This window comes from Protomyctophum parallelum (genome assembly GCF_964188405.1).
Source record: "Protomyctophum parallelum genome assembly, chromosome: 1".
Lineage (NCBI taxonomy): Eukaryota > Metazoa > Chordata > Actinopteri > Myctophiformes > Myctophidae > Protomyctophum > Protomyctophum parallelum.
The window spans coordinates 77463858-77477298 of NC_139697.1; the positions used below are offsets into that span (position 1 = coordinate 77463858).

The 13441-nt window shown below is 41.8% G+C and overlaps 1 protein-coding gene across 1 annotated transcript in view; it reads left to right on the forward strand.

Annotated features, from left to right (window-relative positions):
• camk2a (calcium/calmodulin-dependent protein kinase II alpha) overlaps window positions 1-13441 on the forward strand; it is a gene marked incomplete at its 5' end in the record, with an annotated part of 37812 nt that overhangs the window by 20089 nt on the left and 4282 nt on the right. The window contains 10 exons of the mRNA XM_083763692.1: window positions 445-528; window positions 816-910; window positions 1828-1950; window positions 2172-2255; window positions 2745-2787; window positions 5443-5483; window positions 5728-5776; window positions 12216-12291; window positions 12640-12734; window positions 13023-13251. Of these exons, the coding sequence (XP_083619818.1) occupies window positions 445-528; window positions 816-910; window positions 1828-1950; window positions 2172-2255; window positions 2745-2787; window positions 5443-5483; window positions 5728-5776; window positions 12216-12291; window positions 12640-12734; window positions 13023-13251 (919 nt within the window). The remainder of the gene's footprint in view (window positions 1-444; window positions 529-815; window positions 911-1827; window positions 1951-2171; window positions 2256-2744; window positions 2788-5442; window positions 5484-5727; window positions 5777-12215; window positions 12292-12639; window positions 12735-13022; window positions 13252-13441) is intronic.

Consider the following 13441-nt stretch of genomic DNA (forward strand, 5'->3'; position numbering starts at 1 on the left):
AAAATCCCAAGGGAAATTAAATTTGCCCAGTCTTTGAACATTTCAAAAAATATGTTGCAAAAGTGGCTGATGGGCAAGTTAGTATATGAATATATCAAATATCAAATCCGGCATGTTTACATGAGATCATGTTCAGTTGATTGTGACGTGACGTGACGTGACATGGTTTTGTCATTTTGAAGTGCATATCAATTCGGAATGTCTAGCCAAAAACTGTCTGAAAAGTTTGATTTAAGTATTAACCGTCCAGTTTGTTAAGCTGACATTGACGCAATTGTTCAGGTTTAGTTCAATAGCATTTTAATGACTTACTAGAACATGGCAATCTAACAAACATACACGACTGCAACCTCAAAAATGTTAAGTAATTAACAGCAAAATGGTCTATGTTGTTTACATACAATATATGGCCGAAGTTGTGAGTATGGTCCTGTGCATGTGTAGGCTTTGCAGGGACTCCAGGCTATCTATCTCCAGAGGTTCTGAGGAAGGATCCTTATGGCAAGGCGGTTGATCTTTGGGCCTGTGGTGAGATGTCTGCTGTTAAAATCTATTGTATTACAACTGTCCATCTTTAATAGTACATCTGTATTTCTATATACTGTATGCCTATGGTAATTAAACATCTTACATTTTATTCTATTTAATCACAAGCCCAATGTTACACTTTTTCCAAAAGATGTAGACATTTTTTGGAAAGAACTGTGGAAAAATATGAAACTTTTTTGGGGGGACACCAGGGTGAGCATGTTAATTGTCTTTAATCTGCTTTATTCTATTCTATACACTTTAATTGAAACTGTGAACACATACAGGTGTGATTCTGTACATTTTGCTGGTGGGCTATCCTCCCTTCTGGGATGAAGACCAACACAGACTCTACCAGCAGATAAAGGCTGGAGCATATGATGTAAGTCAACAGGACCATTCCTCTCCAATATGGCTTAAGAACAGTGGTTCCCAAACACTGGATCTGGAACCATTTGTGCATCACGGACACATTGTTATGGGGTCCCTTTATTTATTTATTTTGTTTCCTACATTTAGTTTTTTATTATTATTATTTCAAAACATTAAAAAAAAACATTCCCCTAAAAAAATCTTTCATGAATTAAAAACATTTTTTCCTGAAGAAATCAAGGAAAATCAAAGAAGCAAAGACATCAAAGACATTCCATACATTAGAAAACAAATAAGTAGTAGTGAAAATAGCCGATCTACAAGCTCACATGAATCGACACGTTGTGAGCTTGTAGATCTTCTATTTTCACTAGTTTCATTTCTCTTTTAGGTCACAGCCAGGCTAAAACGTTTGGGTCACAGCCAGGCTAAAACGTTTGGGTCACAGCCAGGCTCAAACGTTTGGGTTTAGTTTGGGTCACAGCCAGGCTCAAACGTTTGGGTTTAGTTTGGGTCACAGCCAGGCTCAAACGTTTGGGTTTAGTTTGGGTCACTGCAGCCAGGCTAAAACGTTTGGGAACCACTGGCTTAGAACAGTGGTCCCCACACTGGAGGTCGACCCCAAATTATGTTCGGTCTAAAGTGGTTAATCACTATAGCAGCTGCTCTGCTTTTTGATTGAGTGTGGCTCTGCTCTGCCTACTGGTTGAGTATTTAAACACACTTGTTGCATGTTAGTCACAGACTGGTTTTAATGGTTTCCTTATTAAAGTTAATAAAATGGGAGCTTCCTAAGTGTCTGCGGAAGTCCCTTCTTCTTCTCGAAGTTGAGTTACACCCAATTAATTCTTCCCCCCCATCGATCCATATTACTTCTCTTCTCCCCCTGTCTCCCCTCTCCTCTACTTCCGTGTCTTCTCGTCCTAGTTTCCTTCTCCAGAATGGGACACCGTAACACCTGAAGCCAAAGATCTGATTAATAAGATGTTAACCATCAACCCAGCCAAGCGGATCACAGCAGCCGAGTCCCTGAAACATCCCTGGATCTCTGTAAGGACACGGTCTACCATTAACCTTAACCTTAATCACTAACACTTTAGTGTATAATTTACAGTGAAGAGGCAGTAATGTTGTTGTTGTTGTTGTTTTTGTTGTTACTGTATTATTATTATTATTGATGTTATATGATCTTGATCCGTCTCTTTCTTTTTACTTCTCTTGCTCTCTCTCCCTCTCTGGCTATCGTTCTCTCTTTGTCTTTCCACCCCTAGCATCGTTCCACCGTAGCGTCCTGTATGCACAGACAGGAGACGGTTGAGTGCCTCAAGAAATTCAACGCCAGGCGAAAGCTGAAGGTACACAGTCTGACACACAACATGATGAGCTTCCACTGTTCTCAACATCTGCTTACATGTGGACACTCTCAGAGTTACAAACACTTCTCAACATCTGCTTACATGTGGACACTCAGAGTTACAAACGCTTCTCGACATCTGCTTACATGTGGACACTCAGAGTTACAACATCTGCTTACATGTGGACACTCAGAGTTACAAACGCTTCTCGACAACTGCTTACATGTGGACACTCTCAGAGTTACAACATCTGCTTACATGTGGACACTCAGAGTTACAACATCTGCTTACATGTGGACACTCTCAGTACAACATCTGCTTACATGTGGACACTCTCAGAGTTACAAACGGATAATGAACACTGAGGAATTTAGCATGATTACTTTAATCATATAACCATTGACTGAAATGTGTCTTTCTTTCTTTCTTTCTTTCTTTCTTTCTTTCTTTCTTTCTTTCTTTCTTTCTTTCTTTCTTTCATTCTTTCAGGGTGCCATTCTGACCACCATGCTGGCTACTAGGAATTTCTCTGGTAAGAATCCAGTCACTTTTCTGCTTTTTATCATGATTGTTGTCGTGCGTGCGTGCGTGCGTGCGTGCGTGCGTGCGTGCGTGTGTTAGGCTGCACAACATTGACTGCACAACCAAACACTATTTTTGTGCTCGGACACATGCAGGGACACAGCCAGGGACACAGTCAGGGACACAGTCAGGGACACAGTCAGGGACACAGCCAGCCAGAGACACACAAAGAGTAGTTGCACCACTCAAAAAGAGAAGGCAGTCAGCATCAAGCATCAACACTCTCCAACCCACCCCATTCAATCTAATCTCCTTTTGAGCAGACCTGCAGGCTGGTTTCAAATACATTTATGTTCCTATTTTCAAACATTCATGAAGGCTAAAGAGAGCACTGCATGGAAAGAAATAAAGAATGGGCATCAAAAATGCTAACGAAAGGATAGGGGTGGGGGGGGGGGGGGGGGGTAGGGAACAGAAAGGCAGAGATGTTGCAGTCCCTGCTAATTGCAGTTTGCTCTTAATGAAGACGAAAGAGGACAGGAACGGAACATCCATCTGTGTTTGGAGACTGTGTGCCCACTGCCCAGCTAGGAAATTCAGCAACAGCTGCCCCACGCACACACACACACACACACACACACACACACACACACAAACCATGGAACATTGAACTGAACTCGATATGACTGACGACTGATAGAATGATTGCATGGTTCTATTTCCTTCCTGCCTTTTCGTAGTTTGAATTCAAGGTAATTTAAACAAAGCTATAGAAACGCTATAACCATACAGGTTTGGGCAGCAGCTGTGTGGGTTGAAGCATAATACAACATTAAAGTTGGAACCAGCACCATATTATGATCTATGGATCTTCAGGGACCTGAAGAAGATCTCATTTAGTAAACAAAACACGTCCACACCAGAACCAACACCCAGACTGCACTGCTGATCCAGTGAAGATCTGCTGGCTTAAGAGGGACTCGGGGACAATTAACAGTTTACCACCAGATACTTACACTGTGTGTGTGTGTGTGTGTGTGTGTGTGTGTGTGTGTGTGTGTGTGTGTGTGTGTGTGTGTGTGTGTGTGTGTGTGTGTGTGTGTGTGCGCGTGGATAGAGTTATCACAGCTGACATGAAGGGGTTATACATGTGCGTGTGCGCGCACACACACACACACACACACACACACACACACACACACATGAGCACACACACATGAGCACACGCACATACGCACACACACATACACACACACGCACACACACACACACACACACACACACACACACACACGCATTTGTATGCGCACGTGCACACACAATTCCAGAGCTATTGATAGCCCAGGGAAACCACCCAGAGGGCAGGGAGCACGAGTGAGGGGTTATTATTAGTCATTTCAAACAGAACTTGAATTTTCTTTTACTTTTCTCAGATAATCCTGCTACAGATTAATTGCTGAATCTCTGTTTCTCACCAAAATAATAATATTTCCACACTATTCTCTACTTGACATCTGGTATGTGATTGTTTATTTTTAACACCGTTCTAGAACGGGTTGCACCAGTTTGTATCGAGCAGTTCTATTGAACCTGTCTGTGACAAACCTGTTGCCAGACAGTATAATGAAAAAAGTTTAGAAAGAGAGCAAGAGAAGTAGGAGGCGAGGTAGAAGGGAGGGGAGAGTGAGTTGAAGTTTTGGAATGTGCCTATGCTGTTTGCCCTATCAATATCTCAAGTTGTTGGTCCTAAATTTGGCGTTGTCACTCTCTCCCTCCCTCTCTATCTTTCTCTGAACTATATGTCATGCTGGGAATTCCCTCTCTCTCTCTCTCTCTCTCTCTCTCTCTCTCTCTCTCTCTCTCTCTCTCTCTCTCTCTCCCCCGCCCTTTCTTTTTTCTGTCTGCCTGTTTTGATGGGGAGTCTCTGTTGTTGCTTTGGCAGTGTGCAGCTCGAGACAGAAGCAGGGGGGAGAGAGAGAGAGAGAGAGAGAGAGATATGACACTCTATGGAGGGTTAGAGTTAGTGGATTAGGTGGGTTTTTTTATCAGAAAGGAAGTAAAAGCGAAAACAGGATTCAGAACATCACAAAGAAGAAACAATATGCAAGAACGACAAGGGAATGTAACCAAAACAAACCTGGATTTTGTCTAAACTCAAACTGGGATATATCGTATACCCTTAACTCACAAAGAAGACTGAAGATTACTTCTTCAAATTGCTTTTATTTTAATTAAATTATATTACATTTCTACGGACATTATTGTTTACCACATGAATTTGCTTTGTTTCCTTTGAAATTGAACTTTTTTCAGTTCTCACATACTCAACATTCAGCACAAACAGTAAAAAGCTGTGTAACAAAAGTGAAGACATGAAAAAGAAGCTTTGAACAAAACGTCACTATTTTACAATAGATTTTGTTTTCCTTTAGGGGCTGCATCATTTTATCCCTCACTTTGAATTTCAAACTCTCTCGGATCAATTTTTTAAAAGTTACACTTAACCTGTGGGGCGATCAGCACACACACACACACACACACACACACACACACAGAGAGAGAGAGAACGTGGGCATCATGCCATCTTTCCTCTTTTGGGCCTTTATTCCTTTTTTTATCACTCTCATACTTCTGTCTGTATTCCTGGCCGCTTCCGCTCAATCAGGAGGAAAGAGTGGAGGAAACAAGAAGACAGATGGAGTCAAGGTAGGACTCACAAATGTATGTGTGTGTGTGTGTGTGTGTGTGTGTGTGTGTGTGTGTGTGTGTGTGTGTGTGTGTGTGTGTGTGTGTGTGTGTGTGTGTGTGTGTGTGTGTGTGTGTGTGTGTGTGTGTGTGTGTGTGTGTGCGTGCGTGCGTGCGCGTGCGTGCGTGCGTGTTTTTATCTGTATCTTCTTATACTGTAAAGATCATAAAACATTTTGACATTATTATTGTTGTGTTCTTGTAGGAATCCTCTGAGAGCACCAATACTACCATTGAGGATGAGGACACAAGAGGTGAGCACACACACACACACACACACACACACACACACACACACAGCCAGAAACATTGCGGAGGAATACCACACTCCATGTAGTGTTACAGCTGAGCAGGTGTTACTGCAGCATAATATAGTGTAACATAAACATTTACTGGTATTTGGAGCAGGGAAAGGAAAGGAATGCGATATCACAGTCTGTAGTGATATCACAGTCTGTAGTGATATCACAGTCTGTAGTGTTATATCACAGTCTGTAGTGTTATATCACAGTCTGTAGTGTTATATCACAGTCTGTAGTGTTATATCACAGTCTGTAGTGTTGAAATGATATCACAGTCTGTAGTGTTGAAATGATATCACAGTCTGTAGTGTTGAAATGATATCACAGTCTGTAGTGTTGAAATGATATCACAGTCTGTAGTGTTGAAATGATATCACAGTCTGTAGTGTTGAAATGATATCACAGTCTGTAGTGTTGAAATGATATCACAGTCTGTAGTGTTGAAATGATATCACAGTCTGTAGTGTTGAAATGATATCACAGTCTGTAGTGTTGAAATGATATCACAGTCTGTAGTGTTGAAATGTTTCACAGCGGACTCTGACAGCACACATTCACTCTTACTCTCCCCTGCGCGCTCTCTGGCTTTCCCGCTGACGCTGTGGCCATCTGTGTTAAAATGACACTGATAGTGGGCCCTTAAGGCCATGTGCTGTGCTCTCTCTCACACACTCACACTCACACTCTCACACACACACACACACACACACACACACACACACACACACACACACACACACACACACACACACACACACACACAGTGTACACACACACACACACACACACACACACACACACACACACACACACACACACACACACTCACACTCACACTCACACACACACACACACACACACACACACACACACACACACACACACACACACACACAGTGTACACACACACACACACACACACACACACACACACACACACACACACACACACACACGACACACACACACACACACACACACACACACACACACACACACACACACACACACACACACACACACACACACACACACACACACACACACTCAAGCAGTAGTCCGTAAATAGATCAATGTATGTGGCAGGAGGAGGCTGTGAATAGGAAGTCCGAAGAACCCCCTGCAGTTTAACCACATAAACCCTCTCATGTCTCTATTCGAGGCATGTCACAATAGGCATGCGTTGGCACTCGTCAGCTTGGTTGGATATTGTTATTTTGGGCGGAGACATTATTTTGGTGTAGAGATAGAAAAAAAGGAGGGGGGGCCTAATTTTAGACCCCAGGTCAACTAAGTAAATAAGGTTTAAGTGGTTTTGACACGGCTTGACCTGAAGTTATGAGATGTCAATGCGATGCTGTCTTCCTGTCGAAAAGCAGCTGTCAGTAACATTCCACTTTCCGCATAACAAATAATGGGACTAAATAATGGGACTAAATAATGTAATCTACTACAGTGTGTGATCAAAGACGTTATTGCAGACGCATGACAAATTGAAGTACTGTTCTGCTTTTAACCGGCCAATATACCGCCACCCTTGTTGTGTTGACCAGTTGAGGCTTGGGCTAGTTGAATTATAAGAATTCGTTTTTTAACCAGAAATGCTCGACTCGTATGTTGCGTAGCCAAATGTGCCAGGGACGTACCCCAAACGCAAAGACACATGAGACTGGAGTAAGGGCAAAAAAGGACATTTATTCACAAAACGTATGCTTGGGGAGGTCTGTGGGGAATGTGAGGGGAATCCTGGAAGTGGTGAGAGGGTAGAATGGTGGAGCTGGGAGACACTGGGTTTGAGGAGGGAGCCTGGAAAAAAACGCTCTATTGTGGAGCAGCTATTGGCTGATTGAGACCAACCACACCTGAGCTGGCTGCTGGCTGAAGGAAACGCCTGGCCCTCGTCCTACAATGTTTGCAGGGGAGGGACTAGGAACGTGAGGAATGTGTGGCACAACAATGCCAAGGCATTCATTCTCATCAATTGCCCTTTGGGGATAATAAAGTATATCTCATCATTAAAAGGCTTATTATCTAACTATATTCTCAAGTCAGGTTTTGACTTGGAAGACTAACAACTCAATTTAAAATTCCACTGGGAGGGAGGGAATTGTCAGCATATCTCCTACTGTTGACCACCGAGTTGCTCTACTCATGTGCTTTAGCCAAAGAAATATCCGTTTCAAGATTCAGTTACTTTGGGTTTATTTATCCTTGTGTCATGATGTCTCAACAGTTCACAGAATATTGCCACTGTTTTGTAAAGCGATTTGGTACCTTGAAAAGTGCTTTATAAAATCCATGCATTATTAAAATATTATTCGTGCAGAATTGTCTAGAAAGGACATACGTCCTTCCTTTCTATTTGAAATGGTAGTCTCGCATAGACAGATGATCCGAGGTCTCCGCCTTCCAATTTACTTGAGTAAAAGTACAAAGGTTTTGGTATCAAAATGAACTTGTGTACATGTAATGCAGTGTGAGCTTGTAGATCAGCTATTTCCCAATGGCCTTTAAAATGGGCTTAAGGGTGTGTGTTTTGTAATAATATAAAAAATCTACAAAGTTTTCAAATATTATATTAATTGTAGTGACGTAAAAGTACAATATTTGCCTTAGAAGTAAAGTAAAATTACATCAAAATTGTACTTAAGTACAGTATTACTTGAGTAAATGTACTCAGTATTGTAAATGTAAATGTACTCTTAGTTACTTTACAGAGAGTTTTGTGAAATGAGATGCCACCAGACGCACAGCATCAGTAGGCGGAGAGTTCTGATCGTCTGGCCACATGAGACAAAAAGGTAACTGAACCCAAATCTCAAATCTGGGTGAAGCCTGATACCCCAATCGTAGCCTGGGAAGCATTCCTTAGCGTGTTTATGATCCGGTCGGAAGCGGATGATATCTTATGTCATGTTGTAGTCGCTGATTTTACTCATCAGACAGGAACCCTGACAGGAACATCCGTATATTACCCACAATTCCCTGTGATCAAGGGAATCATCATTTCATCTGATGCAGCGTATGAATCCGACACGTTTCTTCAAGTACTTCTTGGAATACCGGTAGTTTGTTTGGTATAGCCATATTTTATGCCAACTCGTAGCGGCTGCAGAGACAAACCCAACCCAACCGGAACATGATATATATTATTTTATCATTCGGTCTAAACCACGCCTAGACTGAATCACACAGCAATTTAGTAACACAGACCAGGCTTTCCTCAGAGTTGGAAAGCCTTGTGACCCGAGGTTACCCCAATGGTGAAAAGAACGGCACTAAAATGCCCATCTGCTATTGACTGTGTTTTTGGTGCCAGGTGTCACGCTCTGTAGACTACAACAGATAGTAGTGACATCACCTGTCACCAATGGCAGATGGCCTGTTCCCGTGTTGGAGCTGTTTTATAACGGCAAACGTAACAATGCACACATGCATCCACGTAACATTTAACCACTTAAACCCTGCAGCATCCGTATTGTGTCGGCAAAAGCTTTTGCAGAGAATAGCAGATCGACAAGCTCACAGCGATCGGCTGCCTGCTATCAGCAAAAGCTCTCCCCACAATAACCGAAAACAGACACTAGCTGCTAGCATAGAGCCCTGAGGTACTCCACTCAACCATATGGGGTTTAATAAATACCCGGCAGTTAAGAACAATGCTTAAAGCAGATCCAGAGACCGCAATGAAGGTCTGCACTCTGTTGCTCCTTTAACTGCTATTTAACGGTGCTAATGAATTGCACTTGAGGGTACTTTGTCCAGGATCTGAACAGGACTCATAGTCATAATGCTAATCTGACAATATAGAGACAACAATCATGTTGAAGTGTCCTTGAGCAGGACACTGAACTTATAATGGCTCCCAACGGGCTGCTTGGTTCCTTGCCATCGTTGTGTGATTGTGTCTAGATGGGTAATGCGTACATTCTAAAGCACTTTGGAAAAGGTAATTTAATTGTATATAAATGCAGCTCATTAACCATTTGTCATTAGTTATTCAATTCAATACGACCCCTAGTGGCTGCTCAGAGGACTTGCAATTTGATCGTTTCTAATAAATAAAGTCACATAACTTCAGGTTCTTCTGACTTCTGTTATTCCTTGGCTATTTTGAGAGGAAATCTACAAGCTCACAACGCATTGGGATGTGACACATTGGGAGCTTGTAGATCTGTCATATTAGGAAATGTAGGGAATAGGGATGCCAGGGTAAAAGATTAACATTGTTACACAATTAAAGTATTGGTTTTAATTATTGCCATAAACAACTCATAATAGTGATAGTCTTAATTGGCTAGTTCCTTCCCCGTTTATCCATATGCAAATTGTCGTGATTAATTATTTTTCTAAGGCTATGATGATGATGCTATGAGATGTATTTGTGGTTTGACATTTGTTTTCAAGTGGGAATGTCTGGAGTACAACAACATGCCAATCATGAAACACAAATAAGTGTACGTCTAGTTATTTGTCTGGCTGTGCAGCTGCGCACACTGACAACAGATATAGAACAGAATAAATTAAACAGCTGCTCTCCTTGTTGCTATGCACAGTCTGGCAGAAAAATGCAAACCCATATTTGAAAAAAAAAAATCTACAATCCGGGACTTTACAAAAAATAAAAAATTAAGCGTCTTTTTTAAGCACATGTTAATACAATATAAAGCACCATTTGAAATCGTTGGAGGATGGAGGTGGTCTCCCTACAAACAAACAATTATTGCACAACAGCATTATTATTATTATTTTTTGTTTTACTAGTGGCAGATTTGATACATTATGAATTCCAGATTTTTACTAGTAACAGAGTATTTCTATAGTAGCCTATTGTAGCGGACCGGCTGGATATAAGGGTGAAGCCGACTGATGAGTTTTATATTAATCTTTATTTCAGAACCACGTAGAAACTAGAACAAAATACATAAATCACTAATATAAACATGTCATATTTGCAAACATTCAAATCATTTAAAACTCCACCTCTTAACATAATAAGCAAGGATAAACAATAAGACCAACATCCCTCAACAGTGACAGTACGAGATTGACAAACTAACAATAAAATGATCAGTGATCACCTTTTCCCCCTTCCAGCTCAGCACGAACAAAGTGGCATGTGCAAGTGGCATTTTGATCCAAGGTTGGTTTAGTCCGGGTGGGGAATTATATAGTATTTTTTATTGGCCTACAACATTGTCTATAATGTACATACATTCATGAATCCACTTGCTGACCGGCTGTCAGTATTGAGCAATATATTTTATAGGGGTTTCTTGTGACCCTCCCATTAACATCCTGTATAAGGCCAAAATGTCAAAAGTTCCTTATGCTTAAGTAGCATGTGACAAACTAGGGGTTTTTCATTATTCTGAATTCATTCCAAGCATTAGTTTTGCACAAAAAACACTCCATGGGCTAAAAAACTGCCATAGCCACTTGCCCAAAATGTGCTGACCATATCACCTCTGTCATGACGGCTATGGCCGTTTTTAGCCCAAGGAGTGTTTTTTGTGCAAAACTAATGCTTGGAATGGATTTAGAATCATGATAACCCCCTAGTTTGACACGTCACATGCTACTTCAAGCATAAGGAAAGTTTTTGACATTTTGGCCTTATACCTGATGTTCATGGGATGGTCACAACTATAGATACCCCTATAAAAAAAAAGCTCCGGTCAGGATTCATGAATGTATGTATATAGACAGTATTTTAGTCCAATAAAAAAGACTATATACCAAATTTCCCACTTGAAAAAAAAAGAAGCCTTTCGGCTACCGGACTATAGTTTCCGTCTGTGTTTCATGGCCGCCTCAATGCTTTTCCAATGGAAGTCACGTGGTTTGAACAAACACTTGTGTTTGATTGCCCCCCGACCCCATCAAACACAAGTGTTTGGTCAAACCACGTGACTTCCATTGGAAAAGCATTGAGGCGGCCATGAAACACAGACAGAACACAGCATGTGTGTATGAGGCCATCCTTTCCATGTTAACAAAATAAAACCTTTTGTATGCCGTTCCTCACTCCTTTACCACTGAGGCTGTTTTATATAATGCTGCTATCTGCAGCCCCATGCTGGGCGTCAGCACCACAGGTGAACTTGATCATTTCAAGCAGAGTTCCAAAGTTTGTGCAGGAAACTGTCAAAATAAGTCTGAGCAGTGAGACCTGACATTTGGGCAGGAAGCCTTTCAAAATAAAACTACTGCCGACTTCCCAATAGTGTTTGGAGGCCAGTCTTAGACACATAACGTCACCTTGGTAACATTGACAACTTTGTGGATATCCACTGATCCAATAGACTTCACTGCCTGTATAAATTGTGTGAAGTGACTGTATGACGTCTTATATGTATCTTCTCTCTCTCTCTCTCTCTCTCTCTCACAGTGAGGAAACAGGAGATCATCAAAGTAACGGAACAACTGATTGAGGCAATTAGCAATGGAGACTTTGAGAGCTACACGTGAGCAAAACACACACACAAACATGCACGCACGCATTACAGTACATTTCAAGTACAACTAAATACTCAATTATCTCCCACATTTTCCTTTCTTTTACTCTTTCATTCTGTTCATGTTGTTGTGATATATGAAACCAGACGTCACAGCTGCCACAATATAAATTTTCATGATGGTTACTTACTAGCACCCCCTGCTAGTCATTTTCCTGATAAAGTAAATAAAAAACTGAATCACTTGTTGTGAAATAGTATCAACATCAGTTGGTGCTGGGTACCATAAACCCATGTCCTTCCACTGAGTAAAGATCTTGTTACCATAACACGTTTGTTAAATGTCCTTCCACTCAGTAAAATGTGTGATCCAGCTGTGACTGCATTCGAACCCGAAGCCCTGGGCAACCTGGTGGAGGGCCTGGATTTCCATCGCTTCTACTTTGAAAACTGTAAGAACCAAAGCACAAATGTACATATTTGCCCATTTTAGGTGTCATACATTGTGTGTTGTATAGTGTTCATTTCATGTGACCTTCGTCTGTCCATAGTAACAACAGACATCCATTGTGGATACATCTCTGTATTATAGAGCATAGCAGTGGGCGTGGTTTTCTGGACCCACTGAAAAATCGGCCATTCATTTTTTTCCCATAGAGATTTACAACAATATTTATATCAATTATTTTAAGCCTAGAATCAAGCCTAACTTCCTTCCTCCCTCCCTCATCCTCTGTCAGTGTGGTCTAAGAACAGTAAGCCCGTCCACACCACCATCCTGAACCCTCACATCCACCTGGTGGGAGAGGATGCAGCTTGCATCGCTTACATCAGAGTAACTCAGTACATCGACACCAACGGGCTTCCCAGAACGGCCCAGTCGGAGGAGACCAGAGTGTGGCATCGCAGGGACGGCAAGTGGCAGATTGTCCACTTCCACCGCTCGGGAACCGCCTCTGCTCTGAGCAAGTAAGGAACCGCCTCTGCTCTGAGCAAGTAAGGAGGGAATGAAGAGATGGAGAAATAATTCCCTGTATCCTATCGCTCGCACATGCACACATAGCGCACGCGCACACACATACACACGCACGCACGCACGCACGCACACACACACACACACACACACACACACACAAAATAATGACAAATGGGTGCAGTC